This window comes from Puntigrus tetrazona, chromosome 11, assembly GCF_018831695.1.
Source record: "Puntigrus tetrazona isolate hp1 chromosome 11, ASM1883169v1, whole genome shotgun sequence".
Taxonomy (NCBI): Eukaryota; Metazoa; Chordata; class Actinopteri; order Cypriniformes; family Cyprinidae; genus Puntigrus; species Puntigrus tetrazona.
This window is the reverse complement of record NC_056709.1, coordinates 21,550,010-21,576,481: the sequence shown is the minus strand read 5'-3', so window position 1 is coordinate 21,576,481 and position 26,472 is coordinate 21,550,010. Positions and strand designations below refer to the sequence as shown.

The window sequence follows — 26,472 nt, the reverse complement described above, 5'->3', positions numbered from 1 at the left end:
TTTCCAGTTTTCCAGCCTTTCTCTTCAGCGCTGCTTTTATGTTTTAATTGATCGCATGAGCATTGGAGAACTTTGTAGCATTGGCTTTTGTTATATGGAATGCTTCGCGTCGCCTTGACGACCAGAGTCGCGCGAACATAATGAAGCTCGCGAGCTGGTAAATAGGAAATGACAAGCGGCACATGGAACTGTAACTACAGTCAGCCGCAGTTACACACCGAGCGATCGACTTCAAAGCTTTTACTTGCTGCAGGGTTCAAAGGAAACGATCGTTCATGCAATGTATAAAACTGCCAAAAAAAATGTAATTAAATTAATTTAAAATACTTTAGGAAAAGTAAAAACTTTGTACTGAATGGGCGTCTTCGAAGGTTAAAAAATAAAACGATTATACAGTCGGAATGCAAATGTTTTCATCATTAATCACATCATATGTTGCCTTGCAATACACGGTTGAAACATAATAAGATATTAATTCAACAGTAATTTTCAAATTAGTCTAATGACTTAATGTACCATGTGTAGAATCGATTGTGTACGTTAGGATATTTGATTTATTCAGGTTTATTGATATTATTATTATTTGTCTATTCGCGGGACAATTCTGATTATCTTTTTACCTGCATTATTAGGCTATTACTATTATTGTTATAATGGCCTGGTTTCACAGACAAGGCGTATGCCCTAGTTCAATTGGAAAATGTAAGTAATTTTTATGAATGTGCCTTAGAAAAAAAAAAAAAAACATTACTGCTGTGCATCTTGAGACAAAAAAAGTCTCTGATATACTTTAAGATCAACCAGTGCACGTTTCTTTCAGTTGAAATAGCCTTAGTCTTAAGCCTTGTCTGAGAAACCGAGGGAGTATTTTTAAGCTGCAAAGTGTGTTTATCCATTATATCAGTTAATGCTCTGTGTATGTGTGAAACGAACTGTTAGCTTCTTTTCAAAAGTTTTTTTCCCCCTCTGCAGCTCAGATTTTGTGGGCAGTGCTCTTCTCGCAGCAACGCCCCCACGCGCACAGCGCGAGAGTTTCTACTACAAGACTGGGGCGGTCTGGTGTTCAGATGACTTGAACTTGGTATGCTGTTTGTATGCTTACAGGATCTGTTGAATCCATTAATCCATTTAGGCGCTATAAATGGAATTCGTGTGAAGGAAAAAGCATGGAAAAGTCGGACGCATGCGATCCATACAGCCGACCAGCGCGCAGGACACAATGGATAGTGAGTACTCTGGCGTATCATTACGGACTAGACCGTGGAGTGGAAAACGAAATTATAGTCCTCGCCACCGGGCTGGATCAATACCTCCAAGAGATATTTCATCACCTAGACTGTCAGGGAGACGGAAAAATCCCAGCCGAGGATTTTAACATTCTTTGCGAGATTTTAGGACTCGGTAAAGAGAGTGATCTGGAGGAGTGCGCGGGGATATTGGATAATCTACCCAAAGAGTTCAGCTTCAGGCAGTTTCACGCAAAACTCTGCGGTTATTTCAGTACCAAAGCCGGATGCCAGTATGAGAACGGGAGGTTGTTGGTCGGCAAGGAGAGCGAGCATATAGAGACGCAGATCAGACTCAGGAGCCCCTTGAGGAGGCGCAAGAAGCTGCTGTCTTTGGGTACCAGCGTGAAGCGAGAGAGCGGAGAGCCTTCTTCTCCCACCGTGGATAGACACGCGTCAGGTTGTAGGCAGCTGGGCTCTTGCACCAGGGAATGCTACGAGGAAATTGTAGCCCTCGAGGAGGCTGAGGACAGGATAGCCAAACTCGAGGAGGAGAATGCGAGTCTCAGGGAGCTGGTGGAGGACATGCGTGCGGCTCTTCAAAGCAGTGATGCTCGCTCGCTGGCCTTGCAGGTACAGGCACTGAGAGAGATTTATAACAATAATGACCGATTACAGAAGTCGAGCAAATATTCTCTAAATAAAGGGCAATTCGTTAGATGCAATCATAGGTAGTTTTATGAGAGAAATGATTAAGAACTGAATAGATTCCAAAATTGAATTAGGTCTATTTAGAATAAATTATATTTTAAAATATTCGTAACAGACAGCTACTTTTTATGCATTACATGATTACATATTATTTACAAAAAGGCAATACATTTTAAAATTTATCTTAAAAATTTTTCCGTTCTAAAATACATGTTTATTTGTTCTGTGAAATTGCTCTCTGATGTTGATAGTCACATGGAATGCAGGTAAACAAATAAAATATATAATTTTCTTTGATTTTAAATAGATTTATGAACATTTTTCTGATGTAATTTATTTATTATTATTTTAATTAATACTAGCTTTTCATTAAACTCATAAACCCAATGCAGTTCCTTCAAAAACACAGTTTGGGAAACCTTGACATAACATAATGTTTAATGCGCTTCATGTTGTTAATAACAGCAAATGGAATAGATTTTCTTTGATTTTTATGCCAATGTAATAAACCATTATCCTATTTAAATCAATGTGATGAATGAGTTAGGTCAAAATAGATTCAGTAACAGGCTGCAATCTGGACGTAATTCACCCAGCTCTGAAAATCTGTTAATCTTGTTCTCAAACCCATAGTCTTTTGTCACCCACATCTTAAAGACTCCACTTTTACCATAACAAAACCCACGCTTCAGTTAATAAGGGCTGTAAACATTCAACTGACATGTTTCTGTGTATCATAGGTGGGCCTGTGGAAAAGCCACTCGAAACATAAACCAGAGGGTGGCTGTTTCATCGCCCACCAAAGGCAAGCAGCTCAGAAACCCAGCATTTCTGGAAACCTGAAGGACATCCAGAGTTTCCTGAGAGAAGTGGAGTACATCCGGAGTTCCCGGGACGGACAGATCGAGGAGGCCATGCTCTTCAACCAGAAGCTGGAGCAGGAGCTGCGAGTATCACGTGAGACCGTGCTGTTGCTTGAGGAATGTAACAGGACTCTAAAGAAGGAGCAGGTTAAGATGAGAAAAAGAGTGGAAGAAGCCAGACAAGCTGTGCTCAGTGGCCTCAAGAAGGTGAAGGAGCTGGAAACCAAAGCCAGTCATGTGCCGGTTCTGCAGAGACACATTGAGCAGCTAGAGATGGAGCTCCTGTTCTACAGGTTAGTATAATACATGCATAAAGTGCCAGAAGCAACAAATGAGTGAAACCTGTAACACATTATTTACTGAACTGCTGGTTAATGCTGTTTTGACAGCGCTCTTTCAGAAGGGCTAACTAGGGATCGTGTATTCCCACAGACGTTTGTCATGGTGAGGTAATCTGTTTTTACATTGGGATAGCTTACTTCAGCAATCATGAAACATAAAGAAGAAATTATCCTCACTTACCACAGTTTGGCATCTGTTTCAGGGGGTTTCACTGATGTAAATGTAAAAGATGCTGTCAAAACATGACAGTTTGGCAACTGTCCTAACAAGTGAGGATGTTTGAAAGGTATTACGGAAATTGCAAAGCTATCTAAAATTGATGAAAGTAGTGTCTGTTTTATGATGCTGGGTATAAAAAAACTCAAATAACAATCTGAGTTTGTTCATCAGGATTTTAACCAGATTACAGCACATCCCTGCAAGAGGCTAATGCATTATTGTCATCTAACCCAGACGGAGTGCGGTAAACAGTCTCATGACATAATGTAGCTTTAAATGATCCGACTCACAGTGAACTGAGTTTCTTTTGGGTTAAAATGGCCCCCGCCAGAACTTGCTGGCCCTGATTGTGCAAAAGTGTGCCAACATACATGCTATTTAGGTTGGCTTGATGTGGTTCTGCTTCTCAAGTGCAGACCTTGTTTTGTTTGGGTTTGTTTAGTTGTCAACGTGTGTGGCAAATGGGCTCCCATTTTGGTTAGCTGAAATTATGCACAGCTACTGCTGGAAGCCACTCATTTCGTAGTTTGGGTTTTATACTTGGGCTGTCATTGAACTTTCCTAGTGCACAACTGTTTAATTCCCGTTTAGCAGGAGTTTACATATTTGCATGCATTTTCGGACAGCATTCCTGGCAATCCCGATAAAAGTGGATTTACTGCAAGTCTGGAGTTAAAAAGTGTTCTATCATTTATAGAGATATATTTTGTTTATTATTGAGAGACATTATTGCAGTCAAGACTAGTATCCATTTTCTTCTTATAGTTTAAATAAAAAGTCTGCATTCTGAAAGACATATTAATAAATGTTGAAGTAGTCATACCCTCTATTCAGTAGTAAGATGCAGGTCTTACTGACAGAGACAAGTTGACATTTTTTAATAAACATTCACTTTTATACCACCACGCTGCACTAATCTATGTAAAGTCTGAGGTGAACTTTACCAGAAAGCCTTTCTATGGCCCCACCATTGATGCTCTTAAGCCAAATAATTCATTCCAGATCACAATGGACCTGACACATTTGGAGAGAGTTCCATTCAGCCCAGCAAGGCCTGACCTAAACAGATTGAAAGTTCCCATCTATCTTCAAACAGTTTCCCCGCTCTAGAGAATAATGGATGAACACTCCCTGTCTATAGCCTAGCAACAACTCCTACCACCCTCAACAAGTTTAGAGATCTCAGCGTGCTGTTTAAGAATGTTTAAAAAAAAAAGTTCCTGTTTGTTTTTACGTTAAACAACCATACCAAATATTTGTGATGCTGACGAAGAGTCTGTTATTCAGAAGTACTGCATCCATGTAGACTTTATTAGTGTGGGTTTAAATAATTCCTTGGGCTGTGCCGCTGTTTTAATTTTCAGCCATAACCAGTAACAGACCTCTCATCTCTATGGCGAATTTAGTCTTCAAGTCTTCACACTTGATAAGAATGTAGTATAAAATTGCATGCAGTTATTGAACAATTTTTTTTTGCCAGATATAATATATTTTGTTGGACTTAAATGTGCCTAGATTGCTTTCTCCTCCAGTTTGGCTGATTTTTCAGATAAACATATAAAATATTGATGAACAGTCTGTATGTGTATATATATGCATACATATATATATATATATATAGAGAGAGAGATAATGTTGCTGAAAATTCTGCTTTACCATAACTTCTATTTTAAATATTGGTATTCATTCTTTTTTACCCAGTTTACCTGGATTTTAAAACTCCAGTCACTTTCATTTTGTAAGAAAGTTTAGCAATAATTGCAATAGATTACCTTCCTGTTAAAAATGAAAGCAATTGTATCAGTCAGAGGCTTGTGTTTCAGCTGCTCTTTTTGGGAATGCTTTTTTTTTTGCAGAGCTTTCTGGCTGGTATGTGGCAGATCAGAGCAGGGTTTTCTTTGAGGCCTGAACACCCCATGGGCAAGTGCTGAAAACTCCTTAGAGAGCATCCAATGGGCACACAGCTCTCTGAAAACAAAAACGGTGGAGGATAGCTTTTGATGCAGCTGCCAGTGGGCGAAGAGGATACCGGTCATGCTCCGCGGGTCATGGACTGACCCATTCACACTGAGAGCAATGCCTTTTATCTGGAGAGAGGTGTGTCCTCTGGCTATTTTTATGTCCTTTTTGTTCAGACCTTAATGCAGTTCTTGTAATAATCGCACATTTTAATAGCTTACTTGGTTTCCCCCACCTGCTACTTTAACCTTCCCATCTGCCATGACATTAATCAACCATATTTGACTCTTTTTCCACACAAAAGGGATGTCTATTAAACTAATGATCACTTTCTTCAGAGTAGTCATATCTTGAAAATGCTTTATTTCCAGAGACACCGTTTTAATGTTTAATTTCTTTCTTTAGTATGTGTGATAGCACAAACCTGGACCTGATCAAAGCTTCAGATACAGTTTCCTTTAGATTTTCCAGGCGCCACAATAGTATGTGTTTTATGATATTATAATATTATAATATTATGTCATATTAAAATATGACCATGCAGAATATGTGCTTTATAAGCACTAATAAACATTCAATTTGTTAATAATAGGCATGTTAACAAGTGAGAATTGTCCCAATACTAAAGTGTTGCCAAAGTCCATTATTATTTCACCAAAGCTGCATTTATTTGATAAAAAGTACAGTAAAACGGTGATATAGTAAAATATTATATAAAATAAATATTTATTCATTTCTGTGATGCCTAAGCTAAATAATTTCAGTCTTCAGTGTCACGTGATTGTTTAGTAATCACTCTAATATGCTGTTTCTTTGTATTTTGGTGGATACCCTAGGATAAGTACTTTTTAAAGAAATTATATTGATCAAAAGTGGCAGTAAATCATGTAAAATATTTGAAAAGCTTTCTATTTAAAATAGATGCTTTTTGATGCTTCTCATTATTTTTCTGAAAAACATTATACTTTTATTCAGGATTTTTTATTTTTTTAAAAAATAATTAATTGTAAAGAAAACTTGTCATTATAGTCACTTTTGTTAAATGCATCCTCATTAAATAATTATTGATTTCAATGTAAAAAAAATCTTACTGACCTCAACATTTGAATTGGTATGATGGAAAATAATTATTGTGATATGCAGCACCTGGAGAAATCAGCTGTTATTTTTTTTTTAAACAGACCATTTCCAGTCATTCAGATTGAGAGAAACTCCAAGTGTAGATCTCACAGATATTGTGTAAGGTTTCCTGAAGCCCTCTTGGCCCTAATAAAGAAAGAGGAAGAGGTTTAGATGAAGGCCAGATCTCAAGGGGGAGGTGGTGGGAACAGACCTGATCTGTTCAGTTCATTTCCATGAAAAACACACCATTCGTGTGTGTCCTGCCTGGAGGCGTTTTTCTCTCCCTCAGAATCCAAGATGGACCGAAGCCCTCTGCCTAGACCCCATGAAAACCGCAGCGAGGCGGACCTCAGGACAAAAGAAACAGACGGTACGAGAACACAAAGCGAGGAGGGGGGACAAGAGCCGCCATCTGGAGGAAGAGGCAAACACTTGGCTGTTTGTTCAGTGGGGATGAATTTCCACCATCTTACTCTATTTATCGCTCAGATGTGCTTTATGTCTCTCTATTCATACCAGGAGAAGAGCATCACATTTATCATCGGTTTTTTCAGCTCTGCTGACATCACAGAGACTGACATGCTAAATGTAAGGCCGTCTAACCACTTTAAAATAATCAGTTATTATTCAGAGAACTATTATTTCAGCTGCGGTGTGGCCGACTCACATACAGTGTGTCTGGGTAACCTGTTGTACCTCAACACATAATAACAGAGCTGGACAGATGGAATGAACAACCCTTTGAAAATTCCCCTCTATTATGTCTGAATAAGGTAAAGAAATGTCAACAAAATGAGGCCTCATGAAAATGTTGTCTTTCGGAGGATTTTATACAGCATGTTTTTTTTTCGTACAGTATTTTCAAAGCGCTTTGAGAATGAAAAACTCAGAGACCTTGACTTTTTTTCCATTTTCAAACACAGCTACGAACATTTCCCTTTCTCCTCCCACCCTCGGCCAGCTGATACCCTTTCTCTGCAGACCTCAGCACTAATAAACTGCTCAAGCTGTGGGAGAAACGTTCTTGAAAACGTTCTTCTCCCACTTCCTTTGCGAACACTTTGTCTCAAAAAATGGAAATGTGCACGGGGCTCAATCTGTAGAAGTCCACTTGGATTCTTCTCCGATGTGTTCGTTTCATGTTTATGACTTGTGAAGATGCGTAAACAATTCACAAACCTCCTTCAAAGCTGTGTTTACTGGGTCTGCCCTCGTAATAACAAAGATTCCGGACTCTGATGAATTACCGTCTGGTTCTGTTTGGAATCTCCAGACGGTTCCAGACAGAATCCCCCACCGAGATCAGGTGATTTCCCGCGTCTCAGACCGTATAGTGGAAGAATAACAGCATCTGGGCGTCCACACATGGTCCATGTCTGCCAGTTTGACTCAAGCTCTCTAGTCTTACTTAACCAGGGTATCATGTTACCAACCATGTGCCTAGTCTTAATTGTGGACATCTGTTTCATAGTCTCAAGATAAATCGATTGCTTTATCAGCATTTATCAAGGACTTTGCGACATCCGTGCAGAAATTTAGTTATTTATGTGGTTGTTTAGCATATAGAATTGTCTCATCTTTCTAACTTTCAGTCTTCATTATAATGAAATACTTTGAAAGTAAACTGAGTGCAAGAGGGGGTCTGGAAGTTCAGATCCTGCTGTAATAAACACAGGAAGTGCACGTCTAAACCACAAACAGCTGGGCTCGCCCCACGTTAGCACATCACTCCGGTCCAGTGTAAATATAGTCGCAAGATAGAAACCTATTGTTAGCAGCTTGACCACCAAAATAGAGTCCCTGTTCAAGGCAAGGGATGAAACACGCAGCCAAAAGTGATACACAGACTAATGAGATACAGACTTTGCCACTTACATCTGTTTTGGTTTTGTAACTTGCCCTAAATCTAAAAAATTACATTTAAAAAAATTGTAAGTGTTGCCTTTTTCTCTTTAAATACATTTTAATAGTAGTTTCTTAGCCTATGTGTCTGTCTCAGAAAAAGAACAGCTTGAGGTTCAGTATGTGACATGTGAGCTTTTCTACAGACACTTATCAGAAAGATGCCTCTCCAGCCTATGCAGACTGGTTAGGAAATGTCCAATCCACCTACTCTTTTCCAGTAAAAAAAAAAAACTTTCAGGCTTTTAGGCAATTGAGTTTCCAAGAAATACTGAATTCTGTTTTGAATTTAAATCCTAGTAATCCTGCGTCACAAAGAAACGTGATATTAGTCTATCCTTTCACAAGTGATGTTTTATTCCTTTGTCTTCTGTTGTCACTGAATAAGAAGTTGCTTTGTATATAAGGTGGATGTTTGGAAGACAGCGGAGATGGAACCAAACAGAATGGAATTAGCGGCTGGAAGAGCTAACGTGTACCAGATGGAGGTTCTGTCATATTTGGGCTTTGTGTTTGTCTTATCCAGACATATGCTCTGTTCTCTCTCTTTGTGAACGCTATGAAATAAAACCAATATGTTTCAGCATTTCAGCATCTAAATTGTGCATTAGATGTTACATACTGTGTATTAAATTTCTCTCGTTTTGTTAGAGCTGTGGCCTAGAGGTTAGTACACATACTCATGTTGTACTTGATACTCGTGACATATTGAACCGTGCAGTAAGTTTGAATTTGGATTGCAAAAAACTTGTCTAATTTAATTTAGAGCTTGATTTTCGCATGATCAACCCCAAAAAATTATCCTTAAATGCATCCGTGCTGAATCAAATAATTAATTTTGTAAAAAAAAAAACAGTAATCAACTATTATTTATCATGACGCTTAGCTAGTGCTAATATGGTATATACACCAAAAACTGGCATTATTAAGTGATACTCAATGCGCATGATTCTAAGAAGAAAGTACTTTACTCCACCCTTGTATTTTTATGTTGATTGCTTTTTCATAACCTCTTATGCAACCATTCCATTCTACTTTCTTTGGCCAGACTTGTTTCACAGTCAGTGTTTGAAGAGGCCAAGAGTAAGATGGCTGGATCTACTATTGAGAGTTTTTCCAAGTGTTTGGAGTGGATTCAGGTGTCTAGAGATTTCCTTTAACTGTTGTCAGTGTGTGCTCATCTGTCCATTTCTACAGACGGTGGGTTACAGAGCTTTTTCAGTAGCCCATCTTCATTTGTTATTCTCATCCATGAAGACAAAAAACAGACCCTGTCAGCAGTCGTAGTCATATAGACAATCCTAATCACTTCTACAAGACTGATTAAGCAAATGTGGCATACAGTATATTGTCCTGCTTTTTCAGAGGCACAAATTTATCTTTTTGGCATTGATTATGAATGTGGTAAAAGATTATTAATTGTATTACTATTTGTGATTGGTAGGGTTTTTAGAATGCTTTTGAAAAATATCTTAGGCTCAACTGCGTTTATTTGATCAAGATAATTACAATTTAAAATAATGAATAATATATTTAGATTTTTAAATTGTTAATTATTTCTGTGATGGCACAATTTCAGCATTATTAGTCTAGTCTTCTGTGTCATGTGATTCTTCAGAAATCATTCTAACGATGCTAAATTGCTGCTCAAGAAACATTTCCTATTATTAATATTGAAAACAGTTGCGCAGCCTAACATTCTTAGTATTGGAAAGTCTTAGGATTCTTTGATGATTAGAAAGTGTGAATGTAAACATCTTTAACGGTATGTTTGATCAATTTAATCCATCCTTGTGTAGATGTCTTAAAAAACAAATCGAGCCAAAATGTTTTGAACAGTCACAAAACTGCATTTTGTCTGACATTTTACTTCCAGTTTGTTTTGTTTTTTAAAAATGTGAAACCTGTTCTTATAAAGTGTTTTTTCTTTTAGTACAGTACACATTATTCTAAAACAAACTCAGCATCCCTGTCAATTAGAATAGTTAGTTACACTGTATACCATGCCTAGACCATAATAATATCTTACTTATGTCAGTGGGTTCCTACAGCAACCATGACAGGAATGTTTAGGGTTTCCCTGGTGCTCTCCTACGGCAGCTGTAGGTCAGCAGAGAGCCCTCAAACCCACCTTTAACCGACCCACCCCCCTTTTCAAACACACTGCACCCCTCATCTGACAACGTGGATTCCAAATATTGACTTTAAACTGTGCGTACTACTCAGAAGCGAAAGCATAGTGTACCGAGGGATGATTTTGTGGGCTCATACGGCCTATATTTATGGCCGCTCTGCACTGAAGGGTTTCTCATGGCAGCAGGATATATGCATGAGTGCACCCGGCTTCAAATACTTTTCCCTTTTTTCACTCTCTGGGATTCATGCTGGAGCAAATGGATTTCTGCAGCCTTTTACTTTTTTTCTTTTCTGCAGGCAGGACATTGTCATCTGGAAACATTTATTCTTTGATTCATGAAAGCCCCCTATTGCATTTCTTCTGTCACAGAGTTGAGAGAAACCGTTGCGTCGAAATGACAGAAACATTCACTTATAGCTGTCTGACAAAACTAAAAATGTTCAAAATAACGTACTCTTAATACCTGGCTTCAGATATGATGTAAATGACGTCAGCCGTGTGTTAAACATTCATCCATACTGCATACTATGATTCGAGGCTCTAGGAGTTTTCATGATCCTTAAACCTTCTTTTCTTATGTCAACATGTCTGGTTTCAATTACCCACAATCACCTTTGCTGATCAAGAGTTGGTGAAAGTATTACAGTGGTTGAGGATAAGAATTACATTGATCATATTACTTGGTGTCTTTGTTAAATAAATTTGTGGAAAGGATGTGTAGTTCTTTATGTGTTCGAACATGATGAACATTAATACAATGCTTAAACGAACCAATAAATGTTGTTATGTTACGATATTGTTCTACAGCAGAGCTACCCATTTAATCTGATCTGCTCTGACCTGTTATTTCACTCTACTTTGTTGTTCACAGGTCTGAAGTGTCTAAAACATCGGTTCCATTCATCAGCAAACCAGACAGACGGTATAATAGGGCCGGTCAGACTGCGCCACGCTGTTGCCTGGACACAGAGCAGGATCGACGCTCTCCGACGGGACGTGCAGAGTCTGTGCCTGACACTAGTAAGACAAATATTGACATTACTCAACCCCTTTTGAGACTCTGTTGGCATGCGACTTGTATAGCTGATACTTGCATTATTTCCTGAATCATTTCTGAAGACCACAGTATAGTGCATTGTTGCAGCATGTCTATTTAAAGGGAACCCTGGAGATTAAGACTTGTATGGCTTAATTAGCGTAAATTATGTGCCTTACTGGAATATGCAGAAGAAAACCCACGAATGGTTTATGTCTACTAAAAGAGTCAAAGTGGGGAGGACAAAGAAACTGGCCTTTAGGAAGTTTTATTCGTCTGCAGGCATCTTACCATTATTTTGTCTGACTAATCGCTAGGAAAATGGCTAGGAAAGTCATACGTCCCTCCACTGAAAATTACAACCAAAACACAATATGGTATCTTATTAGATTTGTATTTTCTAAACTGTTTGTTCGGAGTTGTGTTGCAGTAAAAAGCACCAGTAGCTCAACGAATGCAACCATTTGACGTCATTGACGCAGGATGCAATGTGCACATAAAATAATGGCACCCCCCAAAGTACAGAAACGGTTGTCGATTTTTTAAAATAACATACACCTTTCTATTGTGTATGTCATTTAAAATATTCAGTAAGATACTTAATTTACATTATATAAAGCTATAAATGTCTTAACACCCCGGGATCCCTTTAAAAAAAAAAAAAACAATGACCTGAACTATTAAACATCTGAGGTCAGCAAGATTTTTTGCATTCATTTAATCAAAACTAACAATGTAAATGAAAAAGATTTATATTTTAATAAATGCTGTTCTTTTGAGAATCTGTTTATTAAAGAATCCTGTATAAAATGTATCAAGGTTTCCACAAAAAATTGTAGGTGGCACAACTGTGTGTCTGTATGTTAGAATGATTTCTGAACTGATTAATAACACTGAAAATTCAGCTTTGCCATCACAGGACTTAACATTTCACAATATTAATGTACTTTTAATTAAATGATTGCAGCATTGGTTAGCATAAGAGACTTCTTACAAAAACCTAAAAAAAATTGCATTGACCGCAAACCTTTAAACATATATTGTAAAAAAAAAAAAAAAAATATATATATATATATATATATATATATATATATATATATATATATATATATATATATATATATATATATATATATATATATATATATATATATATATATATATATATATATATATATATATATATATATATATATATATATATATATATATATATATATATTTTTTTTTTTTTTTTTTTCTTGATTCACACTAATGAGAAAATTATGCTCTGTGTTCATGTAGTGGAGGAGCAGCTTTTCCGTTCAGTTGAGGGTCAGGCAGCGTCTGATGAAGAGGAAGAAAGATGGACCGGAGAGCAACAGAGACAAGTGGACGAGGTGAAGCGAATCCTCACCAGACTGTCCTGCTGTGGAGACAGGTACATCCGTCCCCTACCAACCATATCACACAGTGCATTAAAAAAAGCCCTTGTACAGCTGTTTACAATTATTTGGTATGCTCTGAAAATCAAATGAGATCCAAACATGCCAAGAACTAGTGAGTGACTTATAGAGAAACAGTATTTTATGTGTTTTGTGTGCTCTCAGGTGTGATGAGAAAGCAGTCAAGAGGCTGCTGTCTCATTTCGGCGACTCGCGCACAGAGGAGAGTCAGACGGCTGTGCTAGAGCTGCTGGAGAGGGTCATACGACTCAACAAACAACTAGAACTGAAGGAGAGTCAGGCCAAGAGGGCAGAGATGGACACTGACCAGGTATGACTGCATTCGAGCTTTTTTAGCTTGTGAGATATCATAATATATATATTTAACATTTAAAGGGATAGTTCACCCCAAAAATTACATTCTATCTTCATTTGCAAAAAACATTTAGAGAAATTATAGAAATGAATATTACTAATATTAGTTGATATATTTACGGTAGGAAATATCTCCATGCAACATAATACATACCCAAATGAAGGACATAAAAATTGTCAGTACAGTAATACTCGTACCTCATTTATTGTTTCACAAAAGAAAGTCTATCTAACTATTCCTTTCAATTACAATAATAGTTTTATAAAATGCTTCAAGGGATAAAATTCCCTGAGGGTTGTTTTTGTGTGAACTGGTACACATCCTTGACGAAATAAATACTCAGCCGTTTTCATTTCTCTCATGTGATCGCTGTGATGTAAAACTGAAAAAAATTAAAGAGACTAATGAATGAAAGTGTATATTCAGCTCCCTTACTTAGCCAGAAATATCTCACACCTGAAAAAAGAGGTGAAAAGACATGAAAAGTAAATATTTGGATTTGTTTTGCTATTATGTGCATTGCCATAGAAACAAACAATATCTAAGTTGGGGGACAAGAACAGCTGAAGAACAGAACCATATTAAACCCTAAAGAAAACAAACACGAGCACACATAGTAACCCAGCAGTTAAAATCTGTATCGAACATTTCAAATACTAATGAGACATTTTCATACGCGGGGGCAGAAGTTCATCCAAATAAACTCTGGCTGCTGCTTCTGCTCTTTTCAACAGCTTACGTCACCCAACCAAGACTTTCAGTTCTGTTTTGCTTTTACGTTCATGGTTGCTTTCGGGTGCAGGGGTGTAAAATTAGATTACAAGGCACTTGCCCACCGAGCGTTTGTTATGAGAAGACAGGCTTCAAAGAAAAGCCACAGCTCTCACTCTCCAGCCGCGCGTGCGTCTGTGTGAACAGCCAATCAGATGACCGCAGGAATAAACCTCCAGGCCTTACACAATTACATCTACATTGAGCTCAGCTGCGAAGCACCAGACGTGAACTACGCTGCTAGTGTTTTTAAAAAGGCCCCACACACGTTCGTGGAAAAAAAAAAAAACGTCCTCGAACAATCTGGGCATGACCAGTTTGGGCCGAGCCTTAACGCGAGCAGGGGCGGGCAGATGTGGATTTTTGACATATGGTCAGACAGGCCAAAAACAAGCATATCTGAACTATTTCTGTCGGAGAAATTATGAGTCTCCACTGAATTATGGGCTATCGGCACATCTGGCAAAGATTCTCCTAACCTGAAATTCATTGCGTGTCGGAGCGTTTAAATCTGCGCAAGGTCAACGGTAAGTGTCATGTGTCTGCAGATGAGGGACGCCCTGGTCCAGGAGCTGCAGCAGAAGGCCGAGGAGACGGAGCTGCTCCACCTGGAGCTGCAGATGTTGGAGACGGAGCGGGTGCGTTTGTCTCTGGTGGAGGAGAAACTGATGGATGTGCTACAGCTTCTGCAGCAGCTGCGAGAGCTGGTCAGTCTGGAGAGACTTGTCAGCCCAGTGATGCTGTTGTAAATGTTTCGAAGCCCCGCGGCCGATTAGCGTTCATCAAACACATCGGACTCGCTGTTGCTTGTATAAACTTCATTTAGGGAGTCGTTTAGCAAAACGGCTATGTGATTATCTTGATTTTTAATTGTTGTTTCTGTACAAGTACGGAATTTTGTGCAATTAATATTTTCAGGATGTCATAACAGGCTGGTTGATTGCTTTCATTATTAATTTCGACACATTAAATTAGGGTTAGCTAAGCATTTCGCCATTTTATAATTTTGTAATTGTTTTCATTTTAGCAATGTATATATGCGTGACCACAAAACCAGTCATAAGGGTCAGTCCCTTGAAATTGAAATCACCTGAAAGCTGAATATATGCATATGAGTTTTCCACTGATGTATGGTTTGTTAGGATAGGATATAACTATTTGAAAATCTGGAATCTGAGGGTGCAAAAAATCAAAAAATTTCTTGGAAATGCATATTACTAATCCAAAATTAAGTTTTGATATATTTACTGTAGGTAATGTATCTTTGTGGAATGTGATCCTTAATAACCGACAATTTTGACACCATACAATGTACTGCTGGCTATTGCTACAAATATACCCGTGCAAATTATGACTGATTTTGTGGTCCAGGGTCACAAATATAATTTATGCACTTATTTAATGCCATTTCATTACTATTTATTAACATTTATTATTGTGGTACTTTTCTGTAGAATGTCTCAAGAAGATCTTTAGGAAAGATTTTGCTCAGCACGTTGGAGTCCTGCAGTGATCCTCAGCATGGTAAGAGACACAATAACTTTTAACTTGGCAGCTTAGTTCCTGTAAAACCTTTACTGTCTAACAGTCCTGGTATGCCGTGAAAATGTGGCAGGAGCATTAGATACACACTGAGACCACTATAAAAGCTGAGATTTTGTATTATATATATATATATATATATATATATATATATATATATATATATATATATATATTTTTTTTTTTTTTTTTTTTTTTTTTTTTTTTTTTATATAAGTTTTTTTTATATATAAAGCTAAAATTACTTTTACATTTTGTGTTTTTCATAGCTCACTATTCAAACTTTAAAACAAATTTATTTAAAACAAATAACCAATGAAATGACAAAAGCACAAAAAAAGCACATAAAATTCAGTTAAAAAAGCATATGACAATTTTAAATATTTGTAAAACAAAATATATATATATTAGTATCTCAGCAATAACACTGAACTGAGCTGGTGCCTTTTTAAAAAAATGAGATAAACCAATGGTACTTGGTTAGAAAAGTATTTTCATCAGCAATCTCAGAGATTAAGTGTATAGAGGATTAACCCTTACATGCATCCAACACTTCTCTTCCTGATCTGCAGGGAAAGCGCATATCTTGGAGGTGCTCAATGCTCTTTGTCATGAACTAGCTGCCTGTGAAATCCTCTCTAATGGCGAGAAGATCGAGAGAGCGCAGAGTCACCAGTCTCTCACCAACTCACTGCTCATCTCCTGCTAGACCTTACTGCCACCTGATGGCCACAGGATGCTACAGACTCTAACTAGCCACGTTGGAAAATGGGACCAAAATTTAGCCATGTATTTGTCTCTGTTTATATTTCTGTGTATATTTGTGTACATCATTTAGCTCATTATCATTTATAATGAAACGTGACTTGACTCATTTCAAAGCTATACCTTTTGAAGCTACTTTTTCAGATTTTCTTTTTGCAGTGTCCATTGTCGGTCAGTATTCTCTTTAAATACACGCACGTTATACAAAATTGTTCTTTACAGATTTATCGTGTGGTACCTAACTACCTGATCATACAGCAACTCTCAGGTACAGACTACGTGAAGCTCAATACAGACTAGGTCGAAAAGAAGACTGACTATACTGCTAACAGTTACAGATGTTAAATAATTTAGTAAAACCAAGTGTTCTCCATATGTCAAGCAAAGACAGGTGCAACTGTAACCATCAATTGTCTTTTAGCACTTCTGAGCAGTTGTGTTGCTCTTTTATCCATGATTTGCATGAAACAAAATATACAGTATTAGAAAAACCTTACCGTCTCATAATTGTGAGTGCCTGTGATATAGATATATATATATATATATATATATATATATATATATATATATATATATATATCTGACTATGTGTATGCATAGCATGTATGTGTGTGCGTGTGTATTTTCCCATAGGTTCATATATGGTGCTGGACAATATATCAGAGCAAATTAAAAGCATAACTCATCACGTCAATCATACAATGATTTATATACACACACTTTTCAAACATTTCAAACATACATAGACATACATATTTCAGTTGTTTTTTTGTTTTTTTTTTGGTTTCAAAACATCTACAAATTCTTTCAGTTTTTTTTGCTTTAAATAAAGCTGAAATAATTACCAAATCTATAGCATAAATCAATATAAAAAAAAAAAGGTTGAGAAAAAACATGCAAAGTAGTGCATCACTATCCCTTCATTGGAGATTGAACGGAAGGCATACAGCTCGTATGGTGACACAGGAGGAAAAAAAAAAACAAGGAGAATATAATTATGTGCTATAATTGTTGAACTTCTAATAGTTTTGTCCTCTTAGATGTTTTAATTGTGCAAAAAAAAGCAATTTATTCGCATCTACCAAAGATTACGTGAGATTTCAGATGTTCTTCTGGCTCACATGTGTACAGTACAGATCAATGTGGCTTTCGAGTACAGTTACCATCAGGCGGCATCTTTATTCTACGATGAGTGAACGATGAGTTATTTTTACACAGCCCAGAAATAAACGCAGGCTCATAAAGGCTTCAGAAACCCTTCTGACAGTTCATTTTTGTAACTGCACCTTTGGAGTCACTGGTCTCCTTACAGTTGTTTTTTTTTTTCGGGAACCACAGAATAGGTCTGATGGGAGAAATATGCTGCATTATGATTAATCACTTGGTTTGAATAAGCACTTAATTCTGAAGTAAGATTTTATAATCTTACACCAGCACCACTAAGGTCTGGTAACGGGTAATAACTACAAGCAAACAGACAGAAAAAACGAATTAATCTTAAACCAACGAAAAAAAAAAACCACACTCTCATCTATTTACAGCAACATGTGTTACCTATTATTTGACATAACTGCCTAAAAAGAATAAAATGCAAGGGCTAAAAAAGCAACCGGGGCCAGATACGAAGCATTAACAGTGTAATACCTACGTTGAGCTTATAAAAAACAACTAAGTTTAAAATGGGGTGAAGGGTCTGAATAGTGTTTACAGTAGTGCTGTGGTTTGCACTGTAGTGTCACATGGAGGAGAATCAACGTTTTTTTGTTTTTTGTTTGTTTGTTTCATACCGGCAAGGAAGGAGCAGGGATGATAAGGAGAGAGAGACAGGGACATTTGTGTGAGCCTGCTTCCTATTGGCGTCTCTCCCTCCTTCTGCTGTCCCTCCCTTAAAGGTCGAGTGGCCTGCTTAGCAACCGAAGGTCTCCTGGGAGGCGTAAACCATATAGAGGAAGCCATCTTCATCTCGCTCTTGTTCGTAGATCTCAGAAATGGGGGTGGACACACTGACCATGCTGTGCTGATTGACAAGAAGAAAAAACGCCTGGGTGGGGTTGAGCTGCAGTCTACGCCTGGAAAGCAGAGACAAAAACATGCTAATTTAAAGAGATATTCAGGGTTCAGCACAAGTTCAACTCCGCCAACAGCATTTGCGGCGTGATATTGATTACCACAAAAATCGATGTCCATTTGTGCCTCGTTTTCTTTAAAACAAAAATCTGGTTTACATGTCAAAGTAAACATTAAAATACTCGCCGTTTAAATAATAAATAATAAATGTGATTGCTGAGAGGGAGAAAAAGCACTTTAACAAAACTTTTGTAGTTACATCCAATGTTGCTAAATCCTATAAAACAGCATAAACCACTCTTTAAACAGCTTTAAAGCATTATTTAATGTTTTTTTTTAATTAAAAAAAGACCTAAAACCATGACTTTGCTATAAAAAGGTAGAAATTTGGTTTACAGTATGATACTTAAAATAGAAGTAAATCCTAAAATAATATAGCCACAATATTCATGATTTGTAAAATAATACAAATAAAAATTAAATAAAAATACTACTAAGCTTTGTGTAATATTTGCATTTAATTTAGCAATTTTGGTGCCATGAATACCTTTAAACAACTGGATAAACAATGTAAACATTACAACGTAAAATAATACCAAGGATTTAATAATAAAATGCATCTTTTTCTTCATTAATCTGAAATGTCCCATATCCGTGATTTTGCCTTATTATTTTATTTATTGTGTCAAAATCATTTTTGTGGTAACTATACCACAACATTATGTTCATTACTAAACTTGTGCTGAGCCTTAAATATTTGATACACTTTGCCTTTAAATTCTAATAATCACTTAATCATTATTTCGAGTCTGAACTATAAATAATAAAGCAGTCACGACCCACAGCCAAGGATTATTAAGTACGACAGGCAGCATGGGTCCAACAAAATGTTCTTAGTCTGATCATCTGACTGTGTCTGTGTTAAAATACCTGGAAGGCAACACTGATCTACAAGCTTCCCTTAAGAGGAAACTTTAGCCCACTAGCCCCGTCTAGTTTTAAAAATAATACACCACAATGGATATATAAAATGAATACACCACAGAGAATGTGAATGATGCAAACATTTTTCCAAGTTCAAACTGTTTAAAAGTGTTCTCAGAAGTCCCCTGTGGATGACAGGGTCAGCAGACACACGAATTTGGCACGGCATTGCATTTTCCTCCCCCACCCTGCTTCAAACCCCCACCAGACAAGTAAACAAACCTGATGAGACTCAAACAAGCATTCCCTGCGCTTCTCAGTGAAATCCAATAATAGCCACGCAGGAATACTCATTAACCTGGTTTTAAAAATTCAAAAAAACGAAACGTTAAAGAGCCAAAATGGATCTAGCGATATTACGTTTACCTGATTATCTTTACCAGCTCGCTCATGTTAACATGGTCAGGGACGAGGAACTTGGTCTTGTCCAGGACAGGGAGTTGCTTTTCTCCCTTATACCTCTCAATGATCACCTGAAAGGAAAAAATATAGTGTCTTGACATTGTCTAGAAATCGGTCTAGAGCAGTGCTTTTAAAACATTTTTACTCCAAGGCCACTAATTGTCCACCGCATTTAATCAAGCAGTATCTTTTCCTGATAAGAATTAAGTACACGATTTTTTGGTATAAATGCCCATGGAGTTGTAAGAGCTTTCGCATAGCTTTCCCAGGTCTAAAAATCACACTTTTACTAAACAAAAGCAAACAAATCTAAACAAACTGTCCTTGAAATAAGATAAATGTTACCTGTAATAGGATAAAATATTTTAAACAATGTATTTCAGCATATTTTCCAAAGCAATATTCATTTTAAAAACTATATAAAAAAGCTATATAACCAAATAAAAAACTACTAAGCATGACAAAATCATAACAAAATTGCAAAAATTACTAAAAAAAAGACTACAATAAAAATGAAAAAACATCAAAACTAAAATAAAAATAAGAAATGTAATTATTTTTAGTTGGTTGAGTTTATTTTAAAAAGAGTCTTAGCAACTTAAAAGAAGATATGCAAGTAATATCTCAAAAGCAATAAGGCCCTTCTTCGCTCAGCCTTAATTCCTTATGACATCTAGAAGGTGAAAGAAACTCTCACTGGAATTTTATTAGGATGCTGCTCTCGTATCTGCTGCACTTCCTTGCAACGGTCAGCTGAAAAACAAGAAAAACAGAAAGATTTAGTACAGTCATTTAGACAGAGAGCACTTTAAATGATCACAGACTACAACACTTCACTAGGATGTGTTTATGTAACTAAAAGCACACATGATTGACATCACAGTAGTTATCCCTCATTCCTCAAAACGCTATTGTCACTGCATTACAATCACTTACATAAAACCTGTTTAGCAGAAACAAGGTTAAGTTATCCTGTTGTTTGACATACTTTCCTTTTTAAGACACATAAATATGAAAAGTTGTTCTTTCCAAGGAGTTTGCGGCATACTGCTACGAAACCCACAATTTCTCTCACAGGTGATTGGTTGTCTGATTTTATCAAGAGCAACCCAATTTTCTGAGCAGGCTTCTTGTACTAAGAGCATAATGGTTCGGGCCAACACAAGTAACATTGAGGAAAAAAATGCATGTCAAATGTTAAATTACAACAAGCCAGTTGAAAAAGCCAAAAGCAGGAGCTCCAACATCTTAACCGAGCCCGTGTCAGGATCATTCATGTCAATTACATAATCCCAAAGGCCGGATAAATATGCAGAAAATACTGGCCTGGACGCTTACAGATACATTTCAAACAGCAGATATGTTGTTTTTGTTATGTTTAGGAAGATTATGCAAGGGTTTTATGCTCCTCCCTCCCCACACCCTGTGTTTAGTCTGGACTATGAGAAAAAGCTCAAATTACAGCATCATTTGACTAACACGTGTAATTTCCATCCATTTCTTTAATGTTGTTATTATTATATCCACAATGTATATTCATAAAAGGACTGCTTTCTTTATTTTATCCCAGTTGATAGGCATGAATACTAGCTCCAGTAAATTAATATCATAGGTAACCTATCATAGCTGTTAATACCTGAGAGTTCAAATATGGTTAACAACACACCAATAAATAAATACGTATAAATAATATAATCTCTAAAAAAAAAATCATCTGTAGATTCAAGCTGAAACTGAAGGCCTGTAGGCCAGGCTAGCTCACTGGATAACAACTGACCTCTGTCGGTTTGGTTAAAAACCGTTTTATTTCAGTCTTAAATGCATCTCTGAAATCGTTTCATAAGCATGTGCGGCCTCATAGGAAACTGCAAAGTGTGTCACCCAGCTGCTAGCAGGCTAGGAACAAAAACAAACCTGATAAACAAAACACACTTGTGCTGACACAGCACGAATAAAACGCGTCTTACCAAAGCTCCGTCTCTGTTTGAAGGGTCTGTCGGATGGCATGACTGCACTTTAACGAGATTTTAAAAAACGAACTAAAAGGCGTTATATTTTAGGCTGAATCCTCGGTCGACTTCGCTTCTTCTCGAGCTCCTGACTCACTGTAAGCAAAACAGCTCCAGACAATGTACTAAAGTTCGTGATGTCATAGCAGGATTTAAAGGGACAGAGCACCCAGTTAACTCCATGTACACTCACGTCAACTTAACAGCTCGCATGCATTCACATCTAAGCAGTTTTACATTACGGCAAATCGTGCAACACTTTGGCTTTCCATTCTGTAAGAAAATATACAGGCAAATACATGACTGAAAGGAAATGCATTTTTGTTTTATTGTTCTTTTTAGAATAAACAAGCACAGTATGTCATAGTGTCATGTCGATGCTTACAGATGAGCAGCTGGAGAATATGAGAACATGAGAAAACGGTCACGTACAACACAAAGAGCAAAATATCGGAATGCTGAGCAAGAGTAGCAGAAACTGAATATTTGGAATACGATGTAAGCGTTGCTAGAACATGAAATGAAACACTTTTGGCAATTAATTTAAAAAAGGAAAAATACTATAGCAACACAAATGTGAAGAAATCAGGACTACTCTGTGGGATTTTGAATGACGATCAGGAAATAGTCCTTATCTGCAGAGAGAACAGAATAAATAAAGAATATGATTATATTATATTATTATACATCAGATTATATATATATATATATATATATATATATATATATATATATATATATATATATATATATACATACACACATACAGACACACATACATATACATATATATATATATATATATATATATATATATATATATATATATATATATATATATATATACATATATATATATATATATATATATATATATATATATATATATATATATATGTGTGTGTGTGTCATTTAAAACTCACATCTGTTTAGGCTTTTTGTATTCTAAATAGAACTATACACAAAAAATTTTAAGTTTGGTCACTCTGCAGCCATGTTTGCAAAGCCTCTGCACCTCCAAGGTCTCCTATCTAGATAAATGGGGAATGCTAAAATCTCAAAAACAAAGCCTGCAACAAAAGCTAAAATTAACTGCCGATTGAATGTTGTCTGTACAGCTTAAATAGCATTTAAAACGCTTATTTTTCAGACTAAACCAGCCAATGCACATACACAGTCATGACACACAAGACTGCTGCATGTGCATTAGATGGTCTAGACTCAGATTTCTAACAACTGCTGCAGTTAAAAAGTGGGACTATTCTGCCATGCTGCACGCTGAAGTTTCTCCCATTCATAAGTATAGTAGTGAACCATCTTTTTATAGTCTTTGATATACATTGCATACAGTATAGATACACCAGATACTGACCACAATTCACAAACAAACACACAGAACACACAGTCAGTCCTTAGCATTACAAATGACATTCAAATGCTCTGCAAGTCTGCTATTCCTAATCTACACAAAAGGAAACTGTACATATAATAATAATAATCATTTTAAGACAAAACATGATCAAACACTGTCATCCAAGACATGTATAACAGCCTTTTAATAAAGTTAGATACAGTTAAAATAAGTTTTAACATTTTTAAAACAAAAATAAAAACAGTTCAACAAAAATGGACATTACATCACTTATTCACTAGTGGATGCAGCAAATGGGTGCCATCAGAATGAGTGTGCAAACTGATAAAAACAGCCTAATAATCCACAAGTAATCCAATGCATATTTCAAGTGCATATTTCTCTCAAACAGATTTTTGCTTCACTGGTGTCGTGACAAACACTGTGATGTTTTATCAGCTGTTTGCACACTCATTCTGACAGCTCCTATTCACTGTAGAGGATCAAGGGATGTAATCCTACATTTGTCCAAATCTATTCCGATAAAGCAAAAACTCTTTTCGTATTCCACGGCCTAAGGGACCAGTTTTCAGCAAATTCTGGGTATTGGGTGAAGTATTAATTTAATAGTTATTATTATTTTCATTTAAAAATGTATATTGATTTAAATTATTCCAAGTCAGCGTCTGTCTGGCTTAGAAGTTTGCTGAGAACCACTGCACTAACCTGAAGGAAAACAGCCCTTCATAAGCGTACATCAAATTACCTGGTGCAATCATGATCTCATTCTTCTTTGATCGAACTCTGAGAAAGGTGAGATCATTTTGAGGGTCGATGTCCTCACCATTCCCGAGCTTTCATGAGCAGCTGGTGGACATTACCGGCGTACTGAACTGTGCTTGAGTTGTCAAGAGTGCTTTTGATTGGGATTCCTGTTTAAAGAGCAGATAAAAATCCTATAGACATATCAACAAAGAACTCCTTGTTTTATCAATGTCATGCTGCCAATGAAGCAAGCGGTTCTCATTCTGCCAGATACCTTCTGCATTGACAATGATAATTCCTTGTACTCCTTTCTGACTCTGAATCCTTTTGATCGTCTCCTCCACCTCAGCCTGCAACATAAACGCATAAGTGATTAAAACGGCAAAAAAATGTGTACAATCTTCGAAGTGGCCGCTCTGTAAAATCCATAAAAACGTATTTTTGCTTTTGTTTACTGTATATGCCTTGGCGTTAGCTGGTTACTAAGTGCCATCTCTCAAATGACAACGCCCTGTAGTCAAATTCAACCCGCTAAAACCTTAACCGACACGATAACGAGCTAACAAACACGTACTTTCGATTGTACGCACAAATTAAAACGTTTAAGCGCTAACGTGTACTTGCCATTGTGAAGATAAGTCGCTGTTTTCGTTGCTTAGACCGATGCTGCAAGCTACGGAACTAGAATCATGTATTCTGTAAACCGTCCGTTCTGCGTTACTGCCATCTGCCGGACTGGAGGAAAGCAGCTAACCGGTATTTTTTTTTTTTAGCTCAAGCAGCGTAATTTCAGTCAGACATTAAAATATACAACATTTTTAGGTAGTCTCTCGGTCTGATTTCGTATGTAGATATATTTGTTATTGATTATTGACATCTATAAATGTAGGCTGTGTTTTTTACCTTTATTTATTATATACTCGAGTAATCAAAGTTAGCCCACGGAAAAACTAACCAAGACGATAACGGCCGAAGAAAACATGCTCTTTCAATTATAATCACACGTTAACAAGCTAAAATGTACTTGCCATTTTGAATGAAAGTCTGTGTTTTCGTTGCTATGGTGCTTCTTCTTCTTCTTTTGGATCTTCTTTGGTGCGTCTCTGCCATCTACTGAGGTGGAGTGTGAAGAGCTGGGGAGAGGAAAAATAAACTAGTTCAATAAAACTAGTTCTCTTCAGATTGCTCTAAAAGATTTGGTCACTGTTGACTCACTGTCCAGCAAGCTCTTTAGTGTTAACGTTTTTGTCCTTAACTCTTACACATTTAAGAAAAACACCTTTGACTGTTTCTGAAAATCCACATACTGAAAGCGTCTGCCCTTTCCTTCCTGTGTCTACAACTCTTGCCATATTTTCTTAATTTTGCTATGACTGTGCAAGCTACCGAACTAGAAGTGCGTGGTATATGGTTATGCGTTACTACTGCTGTTCAGTTTTTGGAGAACAAAAAAGTTTAAGTATTAGGTGTATTTTCATGAATGGAATGAAGTTAATATACTACTTACTATTTAGTGTTTAATACTTAAATACTAAATGTATAAAAGGTTAGTCTAAAAAGTTGCAAAACAAACTTTTTCAAACCTGAACAAAAAAAAACAATCATAAAAACTTCATATGACATTAATGCATAAACTGCTATACCTCAGTGTTTAATTTTTTTAATTTGACTGATTTGATGAAAATAACTAATGAAAATGAAGCTGCTTATACGCTGGCCTCAGTACAGATGGTGCAGGTACAGTCTGATGAGTATGGGAGACATGAGCAGACATACTGCGGATTTATGAGCTCATTTACTTCCTTTCCAAACTTCGCCTCAGGTTTTCCACTTAATGACTGCTGCTCGGTCAGCTCTACTCTTAGTCTACACATGGAAACTTTGACTTGTTCCATATGTGCAGCTACATGCATGACGGAGGGGTCCATGGTGCCTCTCATTTTGTAGGAATTTAAAACAAATATGACACAAAAGCCATGTGATGGAGTACCAACAGCACAAGTCACAAAGCATTTTTTCTGATGTTTTGCATTTTATTTGTATTATACATATGTATGCCTCTTATTTTTTCTTTTTGCTCAGCGGTTGACAAAACCTCAGTATGCAGGCCATGTCCCTCTGTGACACTAATACAAACATGAAATGAGAAAGTTTAACCATGCTTATTTAAACTAACTGTAATGATACAAGCATGTTAGTTCCTTATTGACTCACGTGAACATGCCACTGTAAGTCAGAGCTATAAGCATGCCGATGCCCTGAGATACACACAGAAGCAGTCCGCATCGCATCCACATCCAGTATCAGATGTAAACCTAAATGAAACATGAAAAAGCCGAAATATATGTAAATATTGTGCCCTCTGTTAGCGCAGCTAGTTCAAGTGAAGTTTTGAATGTTGTTTCAGTGCCCAGAGTTAAGGCATTCACTCTTTTAGAAGTTTACATGAAACAGAGACTCATTAGTGAGCTTTCATGCTGTAAAATCTAGATAACCGGG

The 26,472-nt window shown here is 36.8% G+C and overlaps 3 protein-coding genes across 5 annotated transcripts; 1 reads left to right on the top strand and 2 right to left on the bottom strand.

The window, feature by feature from the left end:
* The first annotated feature begins 150 nt into the window (after positions 1 to 150).
* Positions 151 to 17,379, top strand: efcc1 (EF-hand and coiled-coil domain containing 1). 3 transcript variants are annotated; one of them, XM_043251631.1, is made up of 8 exons: positions 151 to 1,859; positions 2,678 to 3,093; positions 11,353 to 11,501; positions 12,802 to 12,937; positions 13,107 to 13,272; positions 14,637 to 14,726; positions 15,543 to 15,612; positions 16,203 to 17,379. In XM_043251631.1, exons 1-8 carry the CDS (start codon positions 1,095 to 1,097, stop codon positions 16,337 to 16,339), a joined length of 1,929 nt encoding a protein of 642 aa, XP_043107566.1. In that variant the 5' UTR covers positions 151 to 1,094; the 3' UTR covers positions 16,340 to 17,379. The 3 variants fall into 3 exon arrangements, with proteins under 3 accessions (XP_043107566.1, XP_043107567.1, XP_043107565.1); XM_043251630.1 differs by having other exon boundaries at positions 153 to 1,859; positions 14,637 to 14,795; XM_043251632.1 differs by lacking the exon at positions 14,637 to 14,726.
* Positions 17,380 to 17,776: 397 nt separating this feature from the next.
* On the bottom strand, positions 17,777 to 21,972 carry map1lc3a (microtubule-associated protein 1 light chain 3 alpha). Its single transcript, XM_043251634.1, has 4 exons — positions 21,816 to 21,972; positions 20,546 to 20,601; positions 19,813 to 19,919; positions 17,777 to 18,464 (listed from the first exon to the last, which is right to left on the bottom strand). Exons 1-4 carry the CDS (start codon positions 21,853 to 21,855, stop codon positions 18,302 to 18,304), a joined length of 366 nt encoding a protein of 121 aa, XP_043107569.1. The 5' UTR covers positions 21,856 to 21,972; the 3' UTR covers positions 17,777 to 18,301.
* A 189-nt stretch (positions 21,973 to 22,161) lies between these two features.
* On the bottom strand, positions 22,162 to 24,705 carry dynlrb1 (dynein, light chain, roadblock-type 1). Its single transcript, XM_043251635.1, is given in 5 exon segments — positions 22,162 to 22,492; positions 23,975 to 24,054; positions 24,056 to 24,140; positions 24,248 to 24,323; positions 24,598 to 24,705. Coding segments are annotated over 5 exon segments (288 nt in total). The 5' UTR covers positions 24,601 to 24,705; the 3' UTR covers positions 22,162 to 22,448.
* Between the last annotated feature and the right edge of the window lie 1,767 nt (positions 24,706 to 26,472).